A 26,571-nucleotide genomic window follows, 5' to 3' on the forward strand; every position below is an offset into this window, starting at 1 on the left:
GGCCTTCTTCTTAGGAATACACTATATATTGTTATGAAACTACTTCATGTAGCAAAGGAAAAGTGTCATGCAGACATTTTGTTCTTCTCTTCCTTGCGTAAGTTTAAGTTAAAGTCTTGTTTGGTTCAAAACCACCTCAGAATCACTGGAGGGTGTTGCTTTCGTTGTGGTATGCCTTTACATCTGTTTGTAATTGTATTGGCTCCGCTTCATATACTCCAAAAACTCACAAAAACGAATAATCTACAGCTCCGCAATGAACCAGTCCTTAACAATCGCTTGTTTTCTTTCACCCAAATAAATGTTGGCCTCTGTCCTTTCAATGACCTGCTCCAAAGCTCTTGCTGCAAATCCACTTATCGTCCTGTATCTGCTCCCTCTGAAGCTGCTTCAGCTGCATAGAAACAATTTTGAATCGTCAGTGGGGCAGAAGCACAATTTTGGGATTTAGATTTAGTGTCATTTTACCATCCAAAGTAAAACAACAACACAAAAAAAAAAACTAAATGACAACAGCACCTCTTCGAGTTCGACTTCTGTGGAGAATCTTTTGGTCACAACAATCTAATAGACTACCCAAGGATATGATTCCAGCTCCATACCTGTGTCAGAAAAGATGGTTGTTAGTCGCAAGTCCATATATTTATGGTTTCCTAGTAACTGAGATAAATATGAAACGTTCAAGACAATTTCGGACTATCGCTCATTTATAGCTGAAGGCAGCCTTTGGACTCAAAACTACAGCTGATCTTTGATACTTTATGTAACTTGGGTGTGATTGCTTGGGTGTTATTGTTTCCTTATTGCTGTGCAATTCATATTTATATTTCATAACTTTCAGTTCAGGCCAAAGAGACCGACCCTAAACAACCTCATATTTTCAGCAAACGTGCACGAGAGAGAATACACTCAGAAAAATGACTTTTGCTGCTAACTACTTATTTAAAATGATTGAAACAACACAATTGTTGAACTCTTTTGAAGACAACTTAATTGTTTTATGTTCAAATCCACTCAGTTTTGTAGAAAAATTAAGTTCACTTAATCGCTTTGTGTTGGGGCAACATGAAGGAATTGAAAACATGAACACACATTTTTACAGTGTGGAAAGTAGTCGAATGTACACTGTAAATATACCTCTGTTAAATCTACTTAAATGAATTGTGCAAACTCGCTGCCTTAATTCAGTCATTCATTCATTTCTTTTCGGCTTAGTCCCTTTATTAATCTAGGGTCGCCACAGCGCAATGAACTGCCAACTTATCCAGCATATGTTTTTACGCAGTGGATGCCCTTCCAGCTGCAACCATCACTGGAAAACATCCATACGCACTCATTCACACACATACACTAAGGGCAATTTTTAGCATACCCAATTCACCTGTACCCGCATGTCTTGGACTTGTGGGGGAAACCGGAAGCACCCGGAGGAAACGCAACATGGGGAGAACATGCAAACTCCACACAGAAATGGCCAACTGACCCACAGGCTCGAACCAGTGACCTTCTTGCTATGAGGCGAACGTGCTACCCACTGCACCACTGTGCAGCCCTGCTTTAAATTTAATTAATTATTGTTGTAGGTTTTCTTCCTATATACACTGTAAAAAGCAAAAAACATAAATTACTTTGACTTGTTACAATTAAATGAAATAAGTTTGACAAACTTAGTTTATGACAGTTTTCAGTAATAAATTAAGTTAGTTCCTTTAGGTGTAACAAGTTTTAGTCATTTATTTAAGAGAACGAGGAATAGAACAGTACATAAAATACAGTTCAAATAATTTCCTTGCATGTTAATATAATAATAATAATAATAATTAATAATAATAGTAATAATACTTTTATTACAGTACAAATAATTTCCTTCCCATCTAATAATAATAATAATACTTTTGTTTTGTGGCAAGTACAAGTACTGTTCGTTATTAATAGTGAACATTACTTGTACTTGCCATAAAATTACTAAAACCTGTTACACCCAAAAGAACTAACTCTATTACTGAAAATTGTCATAAATTAAGTTTGTCAAACTTAATTTATTTATTGTAACAAGTCAAAGTAATGTTTAAGTTTTTTTCAGTGTATAAAAGAATATTCCTTACTTGTATTAAGTGTCATTTACTTAAAGCCATTTAAGTTTTGTTAACTTTATTTTTAACCTTATTGGTGATAGAGCAGGGGAGATTTACAGACAGTAAAGTATGGGAGCAGAGATAGTGGCAGGGTTGACAAAGACCTTGAGCCAGGAATCGAACCACTAACACTAACCACTAGGCTATTGGCGCTGACAAGTTTTGTTAACTTAACTGAATCTGTAATCTGAATTAGTAGAGTGTTACAATGCTATTTTTACAGAAACCTCTGTTAACCTCAACATAACACAACATTAAAGAGTCTAAATAATGTATCCCTAGGTAAATAAATACGCAATAAAAATGTTACATTTATTTTCCAGTCACAAATCATGCTGGGAACTTACAAATCTGCATGGTTAGATTAACTCATTCAGATTAAGTTTAAGTTAAATGCAATGAATTTTCACGTGACTTGTTGTCTATTAAGTTCAATGTACTTTCATTACAAAATATAAGTCAAATAAAAACTCTTTTCATTTAATTAATTGCGCTGCTTGATTTTACAGTCTAGGTGATATCAGTTGCCTCCATTATTTACATTTTTAATAGAAACACTTATTAAAAGAAATTTTTAAAAAATGAAAGAAAAATTGGAATTGCAATTTAGACGTTTATCAGCAATCATGAGTTTTAAATCACTGAAATAATTCACACTTTGAAAATTCAGGACTGATATTTTCTAGTTATTAAGACATAATCATATTTTATGTGCAGATCCTCGCAATTCTCACTTCTCTGTTCCAATTTCCGACTTCCTTCTTTAGAAGTGCTAGAGATAAACTCACAATTGTGAGTTATGAATATTTTTGACACCAGTTACTCAACTGTGTCCTGCTTTCATGCACTAACAGGGTATCTGTGTGTTTTAAAATGTCCTAAATTTCAAAAGCCAAATTTTTAGGCCATAAAAAGACTCACATTCACTGAAATATTAACTTGTAGGTCTTAAATAACTTTAAACAGGTTTTAATTTTCCTTTGTTTGTGTAAAGCTACTCATGTTACCATGCTTCCTAAATGTTGTGCAAACATTTACTTTTTGTAATGTTTTTTTTTTTTGCATACAACTAGGGTCTACTTGTTTTGACACATTATTTAAAATATGTGGCCATCAATTCATTTTTTGATGGGGTAAGCAAAAAAATAATCTACTCTGCCATTAACCAAAAATCTTAAACGTTTTTAGCCCAATATAAGTCTAAAATTTCATACTTGATGGTCTTAAAAAGATCTTTAAGATTCCCGTAAGTTTGACTAAACTAAACTTAGAATTGTATTTGAACTTACTCCTGGGTAATGTAGGACCAATGACCACGATAAAATCCCAAGCGAGAGGCTGTCCGGCGACATTTTGCGCAATGTAGCTATGGTGGACACCATATCCATCTTTCTTATCTTTGAAGGCTCAAGAGTGTACTGCAGATATCTGTGGGATTATAAATGCCAATAATATGAATATGAAGTAAACAATGTGGCTCTTGAGGTGAAATAAAAAGTCTTATCTCCTCTCCTGACCTGTTTAGTAGCCAGATTTCTTTTGTGCACGACAGCGCGTATCTTAATTTGTCTTTCTCGGCAGCAACTGTGGCCTTTTTGATATTCTTCCCAAACATATTCCCAATCGTCCTCATCGCCAGAAGCTACGGCACTGCAATAGACTGCTCTCCTCAAATTCGGATGAATCCTAAGTGTAAAAACACAGAATCCCTAATGTTAGTATTGCTTAGTCAGTATTGCTTATGGAATGTTATTTATCTTGTGGAACAGTCATTTACAATCACTTTGTGTAATCTTAAAGGTGGAACTCACGGGTTTGAGCCATTTTTATAATCACTGAATAGGTCTTTAGCCATTGTTATGCACTCAGGAAGACCATTGCTGCAGGCCACGGTAATAGCATTTACCTGGTTACACCTGAGAAAAGAAAATACACATTACTGATAGATGTTCAGCAAAATATAAAGACAAAATTATCAGCCCTCCTGTGAAATTAATTATTTTAAAATGATTTCCTAAATGCTGTATAGCACATATTTAAATATAATAGTTTAATAACTAAGGTCTTATTAAGGTCTAATAACTCATTTCCTTTGTCTTTGCCATGATAACAGTTCATATTATTTTACTATTTATTTGGCAAGATACTAGTAATCAGCTTAAAGTGCATTTTAAAGTCTTAACTATAGGTTAATTGGAATAACTAGACAAGATATGTAATTAGATTGCAATTCATTGGACAACAGTGGTTTGTTCTGTAGCGAATCAAGAAAAAAAAATCTAATACTAATAATTTGGGTCTCACAAACAATAATTGACCATAATAATAATATCAACCTTGCTTATTTTTAAAAGTATTTTTTATTACAGCCAAACAAAAAAGTAGACTTTCTCCAGTTAAAAATAAAAGAAAGAAAATGATGTACTGAGGAAAAATGTCCTTACTCTTTTAATCACCACTTGGGATATACAGCAGGGATAATAAGTATTGAACACGTCACCATTTTTCTCAGAAAACATATTTCTAAAGGTGTCGTTGACTCTACATTTTCCCCAGATGTCGATAACAGCTAAACTAATCCATATATGCAAAGAAAACAAATCAAAATTCTAAATAAATAATTTACAAATTAAGTTATGTGTAATATTATAATAATAATATATAATAATAATTCCTGTTTATGTAAAGCACTTTGAATTGCCACTTTGTATGAATGTGCTATATAAATAAACTTGCCTTGCCTTGCCTTGCCTTGCCTAATAAAATGAAATGATGCAGGGAAAGGTATTGAACACATGAAGAAAGGGAGGTGTAGAAAGGCAGTGAAAGCCCAGGACAGAAGCTGAAATCTCTCAGTAGTTCTTCAGCAATCCCTCTGCCTTTCGTCATTGTAAATTAATATTAGCTGCTCGGCCCAACATCAACGTTAGCAGGATGATGAAGATGAAACCAGGGTGGACATTTCAGAAAGAAATGATCCAAAACACAGCCAAGGAAACTCTCAAATGCTTCCAAGCTGTAGAATTGCCCAGCTAATCATCTGACTAGAATCCAATATAAAATACAAATTAAAGATCAGATATGATAGACGAGACCCACAGAACCATCAAGATTTTTACTCTCTGTTGAAGTCATCCTCCATCCTCCATATGAGAGGCGTCTTTAAGCTGCCATCACCAAATAAGACTTTTATATAAAGTATACAACACATTCAGTACTTTCTCCTCGTGTCATTTCATTGTTATTACACATACTGTAAGTCATTTTTCAGATTTTCTTTGTTTGTTTTATTCTAATGTTGTATAGTTTGGGTTTTTACCAAAATCTTGTTCAATTCCATGTCAACAGCTCCTTTAGAAATATTATTCCCAGGAAAAAGTATGACATGTTCAATACTTATTTTCCCTGCTTTATTTGTAAAGAATTCAAATACTTTTGTCTTAAAATGTATGTAAAGCAAAACCAAAAATCATGCTTACCTGGTCAGTGTACTTCTCATTTGGAATGGTTCCATTAATTGTGTACTCCTCATATTCCTCATATAATGGCGTGACCATGTTCCGTAAATATTTCTAGACATAGAATTGTAAAGTTGAAGCTTTCATGGTGTTTTTTCCGTGTACGTATTCAGTTTAATCTTGTTCCTTGTGCTCACCATTATTGGACCGTAGACCTCAGAGCGATCAACATAAGGATGAAGAAGTCCAGGTTTTTCAGTGCTGATTCCCATGGGATATACTCCAAATCGTTTATTCAGGTATTTGGTTAGATTTAATGCAATAGTGACGTTGAGACGATGGGCCCTTCACAGAAATATTAGAGATGAATGTACAGCAACAAATCATGGTTAAGCATATATTCCTTTAGCATATTTGCAAAATGGAAAAAGTACCTGGCAAGATTGAAAGCGTCATCAATGAGTTGCCCTCGGTTAATGAGTGGAATGATCTAAAGATAAATTCATAACATTCAAAATCACTGACATTGTATTGAAGCTCTAAACAATTTGTTGTAATTTTACTTCATCAACATTTTATATGCTTTCATCCAAAGTGACTTACAAACGACGAAGCATTGAGCGATTCATTGTAAAATAAAAAGTAATTTACACAAACTTATGAACACAGATGGATTGTTGTACACAAGATCAATATCGTACATTTCTGCATGAATACAGTAGTCAGCAATTGAAGTGGAACAAAATGTTTTTCGAAATTGTCCTAAGACAAGATTGGATGTTGGTAAATAGTTTTAGGACAACTTTTATGAAAGGTTTTGACCCATTTCAAATATTAACCACTGCATAACTACACATCTACAAACACTGCTACACTCAAACTAAATATTTTAGGCTACTTGTTCAAATGACTTATTTAAAATGAGCTTAATCTCCTAGGGCTTGAGTGTCCACACACGTGGACAGCACATTTTAGCTCTTTAGTGGCTATTTAAAATACTTTGAATGTTTTATATTTTGTTACAGAGATACAGTGTCATCCTGCAACTGTTTTGCAGCATACGAAATGTCCCAAACACTATTTTTTAACTGTCCAAAACGGGCAAAAAAATTTTTTGTTTTTACTCTCTGATAGTCAAAACAAGTAAAAAAAAATTCATATTCAATATGCATTAAAAAACAGTCAGGAAAAAGTGTGTTTTATGTAAATTTGTACCACGAGTCCACATATGTGGACATCATTTTTCACTAAAAGTACATCATATCAAAAGATGATACTTAGGTTTTATTCTAATTAGGTTCCAATAAGCACAAACAGCAAAGAGAAAAAAAAAATGCATGTAAAAAAAAAACACCTTGGACCTTACAACACCAATTATGGAGATGTTTTTGGAAAACTTTGCTGTTAACTTAATTTGTGTTAGGACAACATGACTGAAATATGTGGAACCCTGCATTTTTTACAGTGTGTATTTACATACGGGATGCACTGATAAAGGAATTTTGGTTGGTAGCGATAAAGATAACATTTCAGATTTGGAGGTCGATCAACTCTCAAATCTTGATATAATTTAATCTGATTATATACATCAAGAGCAAACAAATACATTGATTTTATTTTAAAAGCAAAAAACTGCTGCCTTTTTGTCACTTGTCACTTTACATTTACATTAATTCATTTAGCACAGTGGTTCCCAAAGTGGAGGTCGCGGGACGATGGCAGGGGGTTGCTTGGTAATTTCCAAACTCAAATAAATTTGATTAAACTATTAGAATGATCAAATATTAACCATAACCCACAGAAGATAAAAATAATAGTTTTCTATAGTAAAAAACAACAACATGCAAATGAAAAGCCATCAGCCTTTCAATCATTTCAATCATAGAATTGATGTGTCTACGTTAGATTAACAGCACATCAATAGCGTCAGCTGCAGCAGATTGATTTTATAACACCAGGTTAACTTTCTTACACCTTATGCCAATCAAATACATTAAAAATAAATACAGTCCACAACTGAACATTGAGGATGATCTCAGAGTGTCAGTCTCCAAAATGAAACCAAGAACTGACTGAAAACATTGTGTCCACCAGTCTAATTAGTTGAGGTTAATATTAAATTAACCAAATAAATAAATCACTTTAAAAATGATATGGTTGTTAGACTGTTGCACTTGTTTGTGTTGTCAATATGCTTGTGTTTATATAGGCCTTTTGTTTTGTGCACAATGTTTATATATTTATAACCACCTTTGAGGAATTTGGGGGTCGCAAATCACTGGCATTGTTATTTTAGGGGTCGCAGGCTGAAAAGTTAGGGAACCCCTGATTTAGCAGACGCAGTATCGATTGCTGTGTTGTGGTTCAATGGCTGCTGCCTTTGACGAATGCGGACTTTGTGGATGCGGACTTTGTTGGAGATTTGTATCTGCACATATTCAATTTATTTCATTGTTTTTTTAATAATAAATTATAATTTTTTTGGTAATTTTATAGGGCAACTATTATGCATAAAGCCCTTTTATAAGGGGGGTAAACCGTTGCGTGGCAATGGTCTGTAATATAAACAGCTTCTAATGGTAAAAATGTAGTTGTACTTGACAAAAACAATCTTCAGATACACTTTGACATTCTCTTATTGTATATTTCATCAGAGCCCATTAGTGACGATCTCTCTCTCTCAATAGCATAGGACATTAGTCTTTTTTTTTTTTTATCTGACACATTTGTAGCCCCATTTGTAGCCCCATTCTCTTTTGTAAGGTGGGCTGAGAGCACAATCTCATTTGAATTTAAAGCGACAGTCTCCAAAATGGCACAAATATAATCAAAGCCTAAAAGAGGCCCCTTCAACGAGTTCTAAAACATAATCTAAAACATTATTTGTTTATAACATTATTGTATTGTATAACATTATTGAGCTGAAACTTCACATACACACTCTAGAGCAGGGGTGCTCAACCCTTTTCCTGAAGATCAACCTTCCTGCAAAGTTCAGCTCCAACCCTGATCAAACACACCTGAACCAATTAATTAGGACCTGAACAGCACTTGATAATTACAGGCAGGTGTGTTTGATATGGGTTGCAACTCAAATCAGCAGAAAGGTCGATCTCCAGGAACAGGGTTGGTCACCCCTGCTTTAGAGACATCAGAGACTTATTTTACATCTTGTAAAAAGGGGCATAATAGGCCCCCTTTAAGGGATACTTTTTAATCCAACAGTTGGGTTTGTCTATATTTGACCCAACATTGGGTTATAACAACCCAGTATTTTTAAAGTGTATTTATAAATCATATATTATATAGCAAAGTGCGGCTACATCATGAAAGTGCAGATTGTGAGGAGGACTGCAAGAGTTCATTATACCGCCTTCACAGTATGCAAGTTCTAATTGCAAGGTCTCTTGCATTTTTATTGCAACTTTCTTGAGTAATAACATACATAAAAATAACATGCTTTTTAGAATGTTGCCACTTTGAGCCGACTTTCGTTTTAAACCGTAAGAATGAAAAACCACATATCAATAAGGTACTGTATTTCCAGTCAACCACATGAACACGGTAAGTGAGTCTGCAGTTGTGTACTAGCTTAATGTTATGTTGCTGCCCTCGATTGTATAAAAGGATTTGAAATGAGACTAATAACAGATATTTCCTTTAAAAAAGATGCTTACCCGATGATTTCTTTGTAGTTGTGCAGTAAGCCTGTTCCAGTTTTCTTCATCGTAGTTCACACGATAAAAGCCTGTGCAGTTGATGTTGGCAAGAAGCCAGTTATCTTTGCCAATTTTAAAATCTGGAATCGGATCTGTAAGAACACAGTTGCAGGGTTACTCATAACAAACAATGGCAGGTGATTGTTGTTTTGTCAGGTGATTTTCTTATATTTTTAAATAAATCATTAAAGTTTGTTTCTTACCTGGACCTTTATCTGTAAAAAAATTAGGAAACTCTTTTACCCCCGCCTTAAGTGTCATGTATTTGATTGGTATATGCCATAAAGAGCTGTTAGGAACAAAATAAAGAGTTGAATGAATCATTAAGAATCCGTTTGACTAAAGAAGACTAGTGACAAGTGCAACTACAGCTGAATTCTGTTGTCAATTACTGCTTACAGTTCAGTAATTTACATTGGCAAATTCATTGAACTAACAAATTAACTTTCAAAAAATGCAGGTAACATTTACAAACATTCCAGATATTGTGTGTAGAAGTACTCAGTGTTTGAAGATGTGTCTCTGCCTGGAGCAAGCAATCATATTTGTAGCTTTCTGTGGTCTTGTTTCAGCTTGTTTTTAAAACCGTTTCATTTGGGCCAATTGTAAAATTACTCTTAAATTCCACATCATTTAATGTGAGTATGATAATCAATATAACTCACTCATGGCCGCCTTCTTTCTTTAGTAAAAACTGTTCCTGAGACGTGTCTCCTGTGCCTGTAATAATGGTGAGTACTGGGTAACCCACTTCCTCGGTCCATGTTTTCATGAACTCGTCCACTTTAATATGTGTGTCCTGGTAATTGTAAGAAACACTTGTCATTATCTTCTCATATTATTTTGACTTAAAAGAAATAGAGTAAATGTCCTTAAATTACCGTATTCAAGCATTCCCAAAGATCTTTGGGCACAGTGTTCTCAAACTGGAACTTGGAGAGATACAACTAAAACATATAAATGTAGCAATTAGATTGGGAGTCATGATCGTACTTTCAATAATATTTAAAAAAAAAAAAAACGCACAACATGTTTGCTTTTTATTTCAACTTACATCAGTCAAACACATTATTTATTATGACGTTAAACTTTGTGCTACAAAACAAATAGCTGAAATAGGTTATTAACTTATTAAAGTGAATTAACTTATTAAAATGAGTTAAAGTAACTTAAAAAACATTTGTTGTCATGACTGTTATATAATTTTTACAGTGTAGACATAACCAACCAAGTTACTGGCCCTGTGGGAATCATTTGTAAATATATAATCCATAAATAAGTAAGTCTTGCTGACTTAATTTTTTTAGTTGAACCAAATGAACTTTTCTAGTCATCTCAATTTACACACTAAAAAAAGTTGACTCAACTCAAAATTGTAAGGCAACTTGCTGCAGAGCTTTTTAGAGACCCTGTGCTACCCACTGCGCCACCGTGCAGCCCCCAATAAATCATTCATTCATTTTGTCATTTACATTAGGCTTCACAGGAATAAATATAAAAAAATAAAGACATTTTTTTAATAACACACTGCTTACCCTAACTCCTTTCATAAATTCATTCTCACCCATGTGTGTGGCCAGCATTCTCAACACAGCAGCACCCTAGAGAACATATAAAAATGGGTTTTAACAACATTTTTGACATTTTCCTCTAGAAAGGTATTGAGATGCCCTACTAACCTTGCTGTAGGTAATGTCATCAAAAAGCTCACTGATCTGAGAGGAAGTCTGAACATCATATGCGTTCATGCTGAGAGGATGAGAAGTGTTCAAGGAATCCACTTGAAAGGCAGTCTGGATTTCTCTGAGAACTATTAGATCTTTCTGAAAACACAGACAGATTATTTCATTCAGGGAGGCTACGATATGATTGAATTCCTAAAATTAATTCTATCTGTCAACAAATGACATTGATGAAATTATATTGTGGGTGTCTTGTTGAAATCATTATGATAACATACTAAATCCCAGCCAACAGCTTCCACCCCTTTGTATGACATGTATGTGGCGAATCCCTCTTTCAGCCACAGGTCATTCCACCAGCTCATGGTCACCAGGTTTCCAAACCACTGAAAAGAAGCACATGCAGCAAATGTAAAGATGATTCATTTCAAGATTTATGATATGAGGGGTCCTTAACCCTAGCTTATGATCTAAGATGTAGCGTTTTATAGACCTACACCAAAGAAAACACTGCAGATTACAAATAATAGAATAACAGATTAAAGGATAGAAAGTAAAAAAGTACAATAAGTGTAACATATAAAAGAAAGACTAATTTAATATCTGTGGCTCTTGGTGAACCATTGAAGGCTTTTAAAGCAACTCATTTTCTATTGAGATTTTCCTTTCACACATGATATTCTAACAGTCTCACGGCTTGTTGTTACTCACGTGATGTACTTTAGTCAGTGATGATGACTTATACAGTGTCATATTAAAGATATGATTCTGTTTACCTGATGTGCCAATTCATGGGCGATCAGTGTAGCTACCCGTTCTTCATCAAAGGTGGAGGCTGTGTCTTTATCATACAGCAGTCCTGACTCCTGATATGAAATGAAACCCCAGTTTTCCATTGCTCTGACACCGAAGTCTGGCAAGGCAATCTGATCTGTAAGAAAACACGTTCTGCTTATAAGCCTTGTGTCTTTCGTATAATTGATTTTAGCTATGCTCTTGTTTAAGAAACTGTTCTGTTTGTTTATTTTGACCGACAATCTCCAGTTTCTTCCAATTAATCAAATCAGAATTGTGAGAAACCACAGCTAGCAATTTTTTAATTCCCTAAATGTCCTCTACTGATTAACCAATAAGGTTTCTGTATGTAAATAGAAAGTTTCCCCTACAATGTAATGCTGGATTCCACATAATTATGGTGGCTTGAGAAAGCCAACGTACAGTTATACTACATACACTTATTATTCTTCCATCTTCTTCTTCTTCTGAGACTAGTTTCTATATGCATCTCCTCCTAGACAGTTCATACTACAACCACCAAACTTACTCCAAACCACCAAACTGGTCTGACTCGAGTTGCTATACCTTTTGCAACTGATCCGACTTACGGTTTTCCAATGACTGATGCTGAAATTTTGGAAAAGTTCCATTGATTTAACATTGGACCAAATTTTATGACCTCATAACTTTGCGCCAGACTGTCACACAGACTTAAGGTTGGGCTCATTTAACTCTGACTACCAATCTGCCAATCACTGATGACCTTTCATCTTACTAGCCACACCCTAAAAACCACTTGCGAAACCTTAGCAACTGTCCCATAGACTTCCATTGTAAAAAAAAAAAAACTTCCATTGACTTTACATTGGACAAACTAATAACATACCAATCCATACTAACAATACACTGATCCATACTAGAAACATAGTAACGACATACTAATTATACCAGCAACATGCTAATTCATACTAAATTCATGCTATTAACATGCTAATTTATGCTAAAAACATGCAAGCAACATGTTAATTCATACTAGAAGGACTAAATATACTAGAATACTACAGCTGAAGTCAGAATTATTAGCCCCCTTAATTATTAGCCCCCCCTGTTTGTTTTTTCCCAATTTGTGTTTAACAGAGAGAAGATTTTCTCAACACATTTCTAAACATGATAGTTTTAATAACTCATTTCTAATAACTGATTTGTTTTATCTTTGCCATGATGACAGTACATAATATTTTACTAGATATTTTTCAAGACACTTCTATACAGCTTAAAGTGACATTTAAAGGCTTAACTAGGTTAATTAGGTTAACTAGGCAGGTTAGGTTATTAGGCAAGTTATTGTATAATGATGGTTTGTTCTGTAGACTATCGAAAAAAATATAAAGCTTAAAGGGGCTAATAATATTGACCTTAAAATGGTTTTTAAAAAAATTAAAACTGCTTTTATTCTAGCCGAAATAAAACAAATAAGACTTTCTCCAGAAGAAAAAATATTATCAGACATACTGTGAAAATGTATTTGCTCTGTTAAACATCATTTCAGAAATATTAAAAAAAGAAAAAAAAAATCAAAGGGGGGCTAATAATTCTGACTTCAACTGTATATGTAGTTAGGACTATTTCAAACTTTTTTAAAACTACTTTAATTATTTAATCATTTAAACTTTTTAAAACTTTCACACTAGGCTTACTCAAGCCACCATAAAATTTGTCTACAAACTTTACTTTTCTAGTTCCATCATGTTGTGCCAACACAAATTTATTAAGTTAGCTTAATCGTTATTTTTTTTTACAAATTTAAGTGAATTGAACATTAAACAATTGTGTTGTGCCCCTCAAAAACTTTGTGTTGTTTCAAATCATTTTAAATAAGTAGTTTAAACAAGCAGCAGGATACATTTTCTGAGTATGAATACAGTCTCAGAATGTTTTTGTTTAGGTTTGAGTAGGTTGGTTTTCTGGGTATAATGTCACAATCTATGGAAAATAAACTAGCAAGTCTGAGAAAAATAGGTTCAAAGTGTCACTTTGAGATCTCTTCTTTTTGTCGTGTGTCCATAACTGCTTTAAATCAACAATAATGCTCATTTTAATTGTATTGACATAAAGCGATGTTATGTTTCATAACAGGTTTTATTGGCCAATCAAATTAAAGTTGGCGTTGGTCTTGTTCACAGAGGCAGAGTGCTAATAAAGAGGTAATACAAGAGGTACGATTAAAAAAGGCAACTAAATATTTATGGTAGCTGTTTTGTCAAAGAAATATCAATCAGCAATGCATACTTGACATTTCGCGTAATTCAAGCCATTCGTAATTGATGAGACAACAAAAGATGGTAACTCTTTATTTTGATGGTCCGTTTGAGTAAGACTGTCTGCTTTATATCCGTTGATACTGCTCCTTCAACAGACATTTAACTGACTATAAGAAACTTTGCAAGTACATGTCAACTTACACTAACCCTAACTCCAACCTAACAGTCTACTTATAATCTAATGAGAATTAGTTGGCATGTAGATGCAATGTAACTTATATTCAACAAACGGACCATCAAAATAAAGTGTGACCCAAAAGTTTTATGCCCAATCAGGCAGTGACTCTGGAGGCATAGATTTAGTCAGAAGAAGGTATCTCCCCAGACAGAGAGTGAGGCAGAGTTTCGATTCAGACTCAAAAATGACATTTGCTGTTTGTTCTACTTATTTAAAATGAGCTGAAACAACACAATAGTTTTTTTTTTGGGGGGGGGGGGGGACAACACAATTGTTTTATGTTCAATCCACTTAAATTTGTAACAACTAATAAGTTAACTTAAGTCCTTCATGTTGTCCACAACACAAATCGATCATTTTTGGAACCCAGAATTTTTTACAGTGCTTGGAATACTGTCTCCGAATTACAGCGGTTTTATAGCTTTCGCATATATAGCCTAAGAATCATTTTGTGCATCTTATAAAATAGGCATATTTGCAAATTCAAGTTCAACTAATAACTCACAAATACAATTACACCAATATTTTCCTTAATTGTTCAGTTTCTTAGTGTTTTATCCACCTTCATTGTTCTTTTTTTACTAGACTTGCCTATTTTTGACATTGGGTATCGAAGTCCGAATGTATCCTCATAGTGGCTTAGAATGGTTTCAGTTGTTTCCAGTGCGTAGTCAGCATGGCCAGCATCAATAGCCTCTGATCGACCATGTACCTTAGAAACACATAATAATAATTAGATGTGAAATGATTAAAATTGTAATAAATAAGCAGGCACTTAACCTACATGTATTTTTGTCCGGGTCCCTTTAGATACATATGAGAATGTATGTATATCATATATAATGAAGCCCAAGAGATAAGATGACATTTTTTTGGTTGGCTTGAATGTAGTTTTAATCCAGTCCGTTCCGTTAATTTGTATCGTACGTGGATCTGATGATAAAGTAAAAAAGCAAAAGTTATCCACTGAACATAAAAACAGTGATTTCATTTGTTCGTTTGTAAATGGTTTGCAAATAGGCAAAGTCTTAATTTGAATATGTCTTCTGTTTTGAGATTTATATCTGTTATAGATACATGAGAAGTAAATATACAGTTGAAGTCAGTTGAAAATTTTTTTTTCTATTGTAAATATTTTTCAAATTATGTTTCACAGAGCAAGGAAATTTTCACAGTATGTCTGATAATATTTTTTCTTCTGGAAAAAGTCTTATTTGTTGTATTTCGGCTACAATAAAAGCAAATTTAAAATTTTTATGAAACATTTAAGGTCAATATTATTAGCCCCTTTAAGCTTTATATTTTTTTCTATAGTCTACAGAACAAACCATCATTATACCATAACTTGCCAAATAACCCTAACCTGCCTAGTTAACCTAATTAGTTTAGAAATGTGTTGAAAAAATCTTCTCTCCGTTAAACAGAAATTGCTGAAACAAATTAACAGGGGGGCTAATAATATTTGACTTCAACTGTATGTCAAATAAATATTTGATCAGTTTCAGATTTTGCTTTGGTCGAGTTTGATAGTTAGCTTATAGCAAGAATACTAACCTCCGTCTTCATTGGACCGGGCTCTAATCTCTGTTCTGTGAATAATGGTGATGGTAAACACAGCCTTCATCGCCGGCTCATCAAAACATGGGAAAACTGTCCTGGCATCCGTCGGTTGCAACAGGCTGGTAGCGAGGAATCTGGTTGTGGAGACGTATTTATGTTATACGGTAAATATACATAAACAACTGAATTTCGGATTGAATCTGAAACTGTAATATCTAATTGTAAAAACAATAAATGTACATATTGGTGATTAGAGATTAAATTAGATAAAAATCTCAGGAGGCAACCTAGCAAATATGTATGTTTATGCATTCACCCCTCAACCCGGTTGTTAAAATATGTTGAAAAACATTATTTTATGTTAAATTTTTAACGCTTGAATATTATTGTTGAGAACTACTCTTTAAAATTGACATTACAAGCACATTTTATTAACATAAGGATGTTTTAACTGAACAGAAAACATATTTGAACACAGAAATATAACATATAAACAGAGAAAATCTATATCCATTTCATTTAATTAAAGTTTTCATTCAACTACATACTATTAAAATTTTTTTGCTATTTTTTTGTTTTAGTAGCCTATAATGTATGGTAAATCTTTACCTCTCTTCGTCCTCGTCATCTGTTCCCTTCCCTGTGTACCGGCTTGCATAAAACCCAGTCAAGTCCTCGTAAAGCTCCCCTTCGAATTCAGTAAAAATATCATAGGTCCCATTTTCTATCATCCTAACCTCAAGATGGATGTCAAGGAAATTAGTTTCATTCTTGAAAATTTGATATCCCTTTAATGCTAATTTCTCATTGGAATCCGATTTTCTCACTTCCACCGCCGTCACATTAATATTGTGAACATGAAGAAAGATCCTGCTGGAGGTTTTCCTACAGTTCACCCTTACAGTTGAGTTCCCAGTGAAGAGGTAGGATTGTTCGGTATAGTTGTTGGTTATCGCCGCGTAAAGGTACGGTTGGAGGAAAACGTTGTAGCTCTCAGGAATCAAGCTGTCTGGAAGTCTAAGAGAGTCTGGAAGATCTGTTGGGAGAGGCGTAGGTAATATTGGCTTTGGTGGAGGCGTTGGTTTGTTGTTGTTTACCTGAATTTGGAAAAAAACAGCCATCACCACTAAACAACCAACGGAACAAACAGTGATCACCCCAATCCCGATAGCCAAGGCTTTGGACATGCCAGTTGATTTGGCCATTTCTGATCCTTCCGAGAAGCTCCCCTCAAGTATGAAGTGAGCTACTGGAGAACTTGCTGGCAGGTTTTAGACTCTGTGCCCTCTCACAGATCTTGACAATATATGCATTACTGAAGGCGTCGAGCACATCTACCACACCTCTGAGTGCGCATTTCAAGATTATACATTAACCAGCCTGGAGGAGCCGGAAAAAAACAAATATGATGGTAATTCACACTGTGCACTATGTCCCATTGCTCTTTGCTTCACATCTGGAATCTGTTGTGCTGTCAGAAAAAAAACACAATAATAATTATGAAACTATATAAGTAAAGTGAAACTATATAAGTAAAATGAAATAGAAGTTTAATTTTGAAGGTATACATATGCATAATCACCAGAAGTGAGTGATCGAGTAATCGAGAGCAGATCTTCTTGAGCTCCTCTTATGTTCTTCAGACCTCAGTGATGAGACATCCAGCTGTTTGGGACTTTGGCAAAGGTGACAGCAACTGCCCAGAATTCTTCCAGAGTAACTCAATGAAGTAGAAAATACTCATTGACTGTTTTCTGATACTGTAGTAAAATCGGCCTGCCTCTCAGTGAAATGTGCAGCATGTGTTTAAGAGTTAGAGGAGGGAACTCTTATTTCTGCTTTTTTTAAGCTGCCCCATCATTCCCTCAATTAAGATTTTGGCAAGAGAAATAAAATGAGGCTTTTGTTTTTAAAAAAAATAAGCAAATGTAATCAACTTTTAAGCTTTTTACAGATGGACCTAATTTAAAAACTCATTATTTAAAACGTTTTGTATTCTAAAGGGTGGGCCAGAAGGCAATTCTGTTTTGAGTTTGCATGTTCTCCCCATGTTGGCGTGGGTTTCCTCTGGCTGCTCCGGTTTCCCCCACAGTACAAAGACATGGGGTAAAAGTGAACTAGAAGAACTAAATTGGCCGTAGAGAATGAATATGTGAATGTGAGTGTATTGGTGTTTCCCAGTGCTGGGTTGCAGCTGGAAAGGCATCCGCTGCATAAAACATATGTCAGAGAAGTTGGCAGTTCATTCGGCTGTGGCGACCCCTGATAAATCAATAATTAAGCCGAAGGAAAATGAATGAATGAATGTTTTCCAAATTATACAATAAAAGATACCGACACCATTTTTATTCACAGGTTTTACAAAGAGTAACAAAAAGCCATGTTTAATTCATTAATTATTAATAAAACACTTATTAAACAGAAGTCCATTAATCAAACAAAATAATAATAATAATAATAATAATAATAATAATAATAATAATAATAAATCCTTATATTCATATAGCGCTCAGGACACTCAAAACGCTTTACACATTTTCAGGGGGAATCTCCTCATCCACCACCAGCGTGCAGCATCCACATGGATGATGCGATGGCAGCCATATTGTGTGTAGAGGAGACATGAGCTGCGTCCCAAATCGCATACTTATGCACTATTCTACGCCATTTTGTAGTATAAATAGTGTAAGTAGTGCGTTCACACTGAAAACGAAAAAAATTGTAAGTGCTCTTTAATTACTCGGATGATGCACTCATTCAGCCGGTAAAATGAAGTGTGTAATGATGGACACTTCACGCACTCAACGACCACAGGTTTGCTTACGTAACAGAAGGTGTGGAGCTAACGGGCGCACATGTTGGATAACTTTATTTATTTTGGATTGTGAAAGCAAAATTCTCCTGCGAGAGTGATTATGGCGCTTCCCGATGGTGAATGCGGCTATACTCATGACAGGTATTCTTTGATAGTTTGGTCATTTATTTTACTAATTTGGCAACCGTCAAACGTCATCAGGCAAACGGGTTAAATTTCCGCTTAGAAAAAACCATTGGTGTTCCATTTGGGACAACACTACAAACATATACTATGCTGTTGAGTGTGTAAGTGCACAAGTACATAGTGCATGAGTGCATAGTGTGCCATTTGGGATACAGCTAGAGTGACGAAACCAATTATGATATGGGGATAGTTAGGAGGCCATTATGGACAGATTTGGGTTTACACCCCTACTCTTTTTCGAAAGACATCCTGGGATTTATATGACCACAGAGAGTCAGGACCTCGGTTTGATGTCTCATCCGAAAGACAGAGCTCAATGAGCAGTATAGGTTAATTACCGGTTTGTAAACATTCAGAATTTGTGCGCTGCGAGGTTGCAGAAAAAAACCGGGAGCTCTAGCATTTGAATGACATCCAATGCGGTACAGAGTTTGTTGTTGTATTAGAGATAAGTTATATTGATTGCATATGATATTTATTATTTACATGCTGCTTTCAGCGTATTATAACAGCTTGTCACCCAGTGATAAGCACAGTTATTCGATAAAATTAATGTTAAAGTGAACGCCGTTTGTCTATTTGTGATCGCACCCTCCCAATAAGACGAAATGACCAAGCATTCAGCCCGAAATATACATATCTCATTGAAACTCCAAGTGTTTTAACAAGAGAGAAGTTAAAGGCCAACAAATCTTTGGATGCCTGCAATTTTGTTCTGTGTGGTCATGTGCAAGAAATAATGTTCCATGATTACCAGATTCAAAACTATGTAGTGCTAAAAACCTGCCTAGCCAAAGACAAGGAAAGAAGACGGAACTGTACAAGGCTTGGGTAATCATCAACAAGCAAAACAACTGCATTCTGACAACAAACTGCACCTGTACGGCAAGGTATATGAACTTACATTTTTACATTTCATTCTAAGCATTCAGTGTCCGCAGTTTAACTGTCTTTGCTGAAATCATTACTGCAATCAAAAACGAGTAATATCATTTTTGATTTAACGTCACGAGTCGAGCATTTTTAATTAGGTCCTGACTCCATTCAGCTCTTATGATGGCTGTTAGTCAAAGATGTCTGCGGTTGGCATTAAAAGTAGTGTGGTGTACGGTAAAATTTAAGTTTTCTATTTTGTCATCCTACCGCACAACAGGTTTCCTATTGCAACCGGTCTTTTTTTGCTAACGGTATGCACGGTTGAACCCATGTGTGACATAAGTTGGTAATTCCCCTATAGAGTCCCAATCATCATACTGGAGGATCAGGACCCACACAGACTGCAGGTCGAGCGCCCCCTGCTGGTCTCACCAACACCACTTCCGGCAGCCGCCTAGCTTTTTTCCCATGTGGAGTCCCTTTCAGGTACTGACCAGGTGCAGCCCTGCTTAGCTTCAGTGGGCGACCATGTAAGAGTTGCAGAGCTAGCTGCCAGCTAAAAATATTCTTGCTTATTAATTAAACCAAGCATTTATAATTTACTTATCACAAAAATAATTTGATTGAAATATAAGTGGTGTTGGAAATGTAAATCTTAAAATTAAAACAACAAATGTTTGAATTAAATAGTTTTATTTATTTTGTTAACAAGATATTTTTAAGTTGTATATCATATATGATAAATATTAACAAACAATCAAGACGTTTTCCTTTCTTGGAGAATGGGTAGAAATAAATATAGATAAAATAGTTTTTTATACCATTATTTGAGCCTTTTTTTAACATCTTAGTTTAATACTAAATTACTTTATTTTTTATATACATATTTATATATGAATCGAAATTATTAAAGTATAATTCAAATATATTGCTTACTTCAAATTTAAATGATTTAAAAATAAATAACACTTCCATATTAACACTGATGGGCAGGATCTGAAAGCAGCAAAAAAATGTTTGTCTACTTATGTAGCACAACGTGAAAGTACTGCATTTTAAAAAGAAAGCAAACCAGCACAAAGGTAATATAGTAAAATCAATTCAGTTTATTGTAGCTGTATCAATTCCAGCCAGTGCACAGAATTCATTAATCACTGCACTAATGTATTTCTCAACAATTTGTATCTTTTTTATTATTATTTCATCACAGCACCACTGCAGACTGTTGTTTTAAGAGTGGCAAGAAGAAAAAAAACAGCACAGCTAGAAAATAAAATGGTTTGTTGCCATCATGTGGACAAGCATGAGGTACTGCACACAAATCACTTTTCATCCATCAAGTTGTTTACAAGGAAATTAATTGCTAAGAAACAAAACAAAGTAACTCATATGCACATGATAAATTCACAAACAAATTAAGACACAGTCTATTGTTTTTTTCAGGCAATATTGTCATTTCATAAAATAAAAAAGCTATCATTCAAGGCACACTGTTTTAAAGGTAGATTTACACTGATGCTTATGTATGCTTATTCATTTGTCAGCTGATGTCTCATAATTGAAAGAATTTCCTATAAGTGAAAGTTATTACTTAAAAAAGGCCCTAAATTTAACGGGATAGTTCACCCAAAACTTTTAATTCTGCCATCATATCCTAACTAGTTCATAATCTGTTGAAAAACCATTAACTTTCATGGTACTTCTTCAGCACCCTTCAAAAATAGAAAGAATACTTGAAGAGTGTTCAACAAAAGAAAGAAACTCAAATGTTTAAACGCACATGAGGAAGAATAAATGATGACATAATTTGAATTTTTGTGTGAACTCACGCTTTAATGACTGTTTAACTGAATGTAAATGATCAGCCCTAAATGTGGATACACACCTGCAACAAAATACATTCTCACATATGTGAAAATCCTTAAAATACTCAAGCCTAAAGGTTGAAAAATAATAAAATCCTTCTATTACAATTCCAGTTTATGAAAGTAAGTTTAAAAGTTTGCTACAGATTATCAGGAATGTCCACGGTTTGGTCACGGTTAGCTGAAAACTCTGAAATAAAACAAATTTGGGGGACAAAAACACACATAAATAAGGCAAAACCTCTGTTTCTTTTTAATACGTCCCACCAAAACACACAAGAACTGAAATGTTTTAAGGAATTAAGAGCTCTTGTCAAAATGACCCACACTCTGCTTCTGCAATCCGCTTTATCCTTCAATTTGCACAACAGAACAATTTTCCTGAATTCACCTATAAGCTCCTAAAAAATGCACACACTTCAGCCAGGAATGTAAACCTCCGCAAGACAAAATGAGCCAAAACTCACTGAACGGGTAAGAAAACGGATGTGTATTGAAATTTAATCCAATTATATTCAACCAAAGGGCTGATGTATAATTCAATTACAGCTATTTGTAATTAGAGAGGATCAGAAATGTGTTTTTTTTCTCGTCCATCAAATGTTTTTCATCAAGAAGCAGCCGTGTCCCTTCAGGCCATCATTTGGAGCCTTTCATTACTTCAGTCTGAGCCTCACCAAAGCCAACTGTCTAAATGCTGAAGACAGTAGCAGGACTGCTGGAGGATTGACGTCAGCTCCCTGTAGCTTTGCTCTTTCCAGTTCGGAAGGAGTCTTTCATTGTTAAGGGCTTGAAGTTTGGGCGTCCCTTCGCGTAAGACCTGATACAAGCAGGGCCATCGGCTCTGTATCCGCAGTCGAGTCCGCCGGTCCAGAGTAATGCCCCGAACAATCTTTTTAGCCCGCAGCTCTCGTAGCGCTGGAAGGTTCAGTCTTGAAAAAACCAACCCTCGACTAGGCGACACATCTAAAAACTCGAGCGAAAGCGATTCGAGAGTGTACGAGATGCCTAAATTTCGAAGTGGTACAAGAACATGCAGCGTGAGGGACTTCAGATTAGGGAGAGATTTGGTCAGCGTCTGGAGTGTGTTCGGACTGACTCCTTTGAACACCCAAAAGTACTTGAGTTCTAATATACGAAGGTGTTGAAACTGAGTGATGAGCGCAACTGATGTTTCGGACCAGTCGAAGTGCAAGCGCATTTTGGTGATCCTGGGACAGCTGTGGACGAGTCTGGCCAGGAGGATCTGGAAGTTATTGACCTGGTCCATCTTGGTGATGTTGTCTTGATGGGAACTAGAACTGGTGTGGACGCGAAGGTCAAGAGGCTCCAGGAGCGTAAACGTCCAGTTCAGGTCTAAATGACTGAGATCCCGACAATGCACGTTCTCTAGAAGGTGTGACAGAAGTTCACCCCATTTATTGCACTGGTCACCTAGATCAAAACTGGCCTTGAGAGTAAGCAAACTAGCACCACGGGATATAAGATGATGGGTGTAATGGTGAACCCAAGATTTCCAGCGCTCAAACTCACGGTTGGATACGAGCAGACCCTCTTGGCCCAGATGAAACACCCCACGGCGAGAGTAGTCCGCAACTCTCCAGAGCTTTCCAGAGCGCACTAAGCAACTCCAGCTCGAGCACACAAGGGCAGAGTTGCATTTGTCCACCTCGCTGAGGAACGAGAGGACGTGGAGCTGACATTCCACCGGCAGGGAGTTGAAAGGGAAGTAATCATCGTCTGCTTTAGCCCTTCTCCTCGTATTAATGGGAACAAGGGCTCTCTTCCGCTGAGGCATGTTTGTCAGTGCTTGGTTAAATCTTCGAGATCATCCTTTTTGTCCTGCTCTCTCACTGAGAGATGTTTGCCTGCAGCTTGTGGGAAACAAAACATCATTTATAATGTGCTCTTGGTTAACTCCAACACTGTTACAGCTGATCCAATTCAAGTGGGGAAACAAATCATTCATTCAGTTTATGCAACCATGACAAGTGTTTTAATGAAATCATTTTGCTCATAAATAAAAGCTTTTGTTAATATGCAACTCAACAAGCACAGTATTAAAACACTGATCATCTAAACGTTTTTTTTAATCAGCAAGATATTGTAAAGATCTGCTCAGAGGTTCTCTTTCCACCTAATATTAGGATGTGGTTTCATGGGGTGCGTATGTGATTTTTATTTTAAAGGGCACCTATGATGAAAATCAACTTTTGTAAGTTGTTTGGACAGAACTTTCTGTATGTATAGTGTCCACTGTCATATTGGAGTGATATAAACCCAACATTTCTTTTTAATTTCCATCATGACATTAAAACAGGGCCCAAATCCCAGTGATTTTGAGGCGCACCGCAACATGACGTAGGAGTGAGATTTTACCTGCCCACTGAATTGATTGACAGGTGCCATATTTCTATAATAACAGATAAACACATGTCCACAGAACATTTGTTTTGCAAATAAACTACAATTAAAAAATCTGTTCCAATGGTCGGTGATTTTTATAAGCTTTATATGTTTAAAACATTTTTAAAACAGAGCACGTTTGTAATAAAGACAGTAAAATCACTATCTAATTCTTAACCGCTATAATCACCACAGCTGCACCGCAGCAACATGCAAAACTTAACGCATGACCCTGCGTTTCCGGTCTGACGCATTCGCGTGCGTATGAATGGAAGTCTATGGGAAGAAAAGTCAAGTGTGACCGCAGCTTAATAGCTGTATTTCAGCTTCATCTGTGTCTGTCTCTATCACCGACTGCTGTTTATCTGATGTAACGCCCACGAGAAGCAGCTCATTTGCATTTAAAGCCACAGGCTACAAAAACAGCTACAATATACACACACTAAATTTGGCATATTCTGAAGGCCATAATAAATAATCTGATGGGAATTGAACTGAAACTTTACAGACACATTCTGGAGACACCAAAAGCTGATCTTACATCTTGTAAAAGTGGTAAAATAGGTTCCTTTTATATAGCAAAATTTAATATTTAAAAAAGAAACCTGCAAAATGTTCATGTAAAAGGTAAAAGTATGTGAAAATTGAGTAAATGTAAAATGTGAACTATATTGGTGTTAGTATCAGGGCTGCATTTCTCAAAAGCATCATAACCCTAATTTGAATGTTATACCAATGTGGTACGATTAAATTAGGTTATGATGATTTTGAGAAATGCAGCTATGGACTGCTAAAAACAAATTGCAATTTTTTTGGTTAGGAGGGGATGTCCTGGTCATTTGTGGCTGTTTGAACACTGGATGAAGTGTTCACATTAGAAATGCAATCGAGGTGACAACCACAGGAAGTCATTAAATATTTTCAGACACCCTTTTCACACTGTATTGTCCTATTTATCGGATTAAAAATCCTGTAAAAACAGGACCTTAGCCCTTTGTAAACTCAAAAAAACAAAACATTTTATTTGATTAGATTCGAATCATAATAACGTTGAATAATGTATACAATTCACATACTGGATCAAACATTCTAATAATGAACACATTGTGTATTGTATGCAAGAACACTGGACAGTAAATTCATAAAATGTATGCATTATACTAACACTTAAATCAGTCTGCGACTTCTATATTTGATGTTAAATTAAGAAACTAAATATAGTGAGATAAAGTTAGTTTTATATTTGCACATTCATTCAGTGACAGCTTATTACATTCTGCCTATATTGTTTACTATGGTGATTTGAATATTCGGCTTGAAATCACATGCAAGCATGACTTCAAAACAACATTAGCACAATTTATGTGACTGAACAATTATGTACTTTGATAGTCATTTGGCTGCTCATATGATTTCGCTACTTAGAATTTGCAAAGAATACTTTTCTGAAATGTTATCATTAAGGAGAAAGTCTGAATGTACAAATATAAAACCAACTTTACCTCAATACTAAATATAAAGAAACGCTCAAATCTAAATAGGCTAGTAAATAACTTACCTTTAACATAATAGCAGATTCCTGAGATGTCAAGCTGATATCAACCTCAAAGTCAACTTAGCATGTTGCCGTTTTCGGTGCGCTGATGATAAAAATATCGTGTAATTTATTTTTAAACCAAATACTGTATGCACAATTGCTGCACCGACCGCTAGTAACGCATAGTTAGCTTGTCACTGCGGCCTGATAATGTTTTAGCGACACGTAGAAAATATCTTCTGTACGTTTTTTCTGTGCTGTAATTTAACTTAAACTGGCGTGATGTTTTGAGTGATCTCTTAATTAAAAAAGAGCGCTGTATTTAGTGGGAATTAGTCAGCACTTTAGAGCAAACTATGCTGCTAAGTCCCTGTGAGAGGCTGTTGTTGTTCTCGGCGAATGACATCATCAGTGTGCGTGCTCCAGCCTCCGGTGTTTATGGCTGATCCAGGAACAGTTCTGCTGATGTTCCCGTCTATGGCAAGCCACGATTCGTGTTTAAAAAAAACTGATCCGAGAACAGGCTCAACATGCTTTTCAATTTCTGCTGTCATTATTTCCGCATCTAGCGGCAAATGTTTTGGTCAAATTTCTCCATCACTGCTTTTCTGTTCGGCAAGCATCTTACGTTGACTTAGCTTTTAAGTAAGAAATCAAATCAGAAAGATGTTTTGCAGCGAGTATTTAATTGTAATTTAGTGATGGAAAGTCCGACTTTTTCTTTTGATCCATTCGATTCTTGGATTTGTAGTTGTCATGCAAGAAAACGATATAAAACGAACAAAAAGAACAAAATAAGACTACAAAACATATTGAAAGTTGCATTAATATTCAACCTACTTGCTAATACTCATTACAACAGAAAAAAAGTCAAAACACGAAAAAAAAAAACATGCATTGATAGTGTTATAACAATTCCTTAAATTTAGTATAACTTGCATTAAAAATTACATAAAAATACACAAGTAAATTTTTTTGCATTAAAACATTAAATAATTTTCTGATGAAAGTTAGTTTCCAATGAATAGCATCTGATTTATTATGAATTTAAAGTGA

At 35.2% G+C, this 26,571-nt stretch overlaps 1 protein-coding gene and 1 pseudogene across 1 annotated transcript; both read right to left on the reverse strand.

The window, feature by feature from the left end:
• Positions 1-319: 319 nt before the first annotated feature.
• Positions 320-17,120, reverse strand: LOC130245378 (aminopeptidase N-like; annotated as a pseudogene).
• Positions 17,121-20,793: 3,673 nt separating this feature from the next.
• On the reverse strand, positions 20,794-25,902 carry LOC130246003 (uncharacterized). Its single transcript, XM_056478828.1, has 2 exons — positions 25,537-25,902; positions 20,794-23,446 (listed from the first exon to the last, which is right to left on the reverse strand). Exon 2 carries the CDS (start codon positions 23,368-23,370, stop codon positions 22,246-22,248), a length of 1,125 nt encoding a protein of 374 aa, XP_056334803.1. The 5' UTR covers positions 23,371-23,446; positions 25,537-25,902; the 3' UTR covers positions 20,794-22,245.
• Positions 25,903-26,571: the final 669 nt, after the last annotated feature.

Source organism: Danio aesculapii, chromosome 18, assembly GCF_903798145.1.
Source record: "Danio aesculapii chromosome 18, fDanAes4.1, whole genome shotgun sequence".
Classification (NCBI taxonomy): domain Eukaryota; kingdom Metazoa; phylum Chordata; class Actinopteri; order Cypriniformes; family Danionidae; genus Danio; species Danio aesculapii.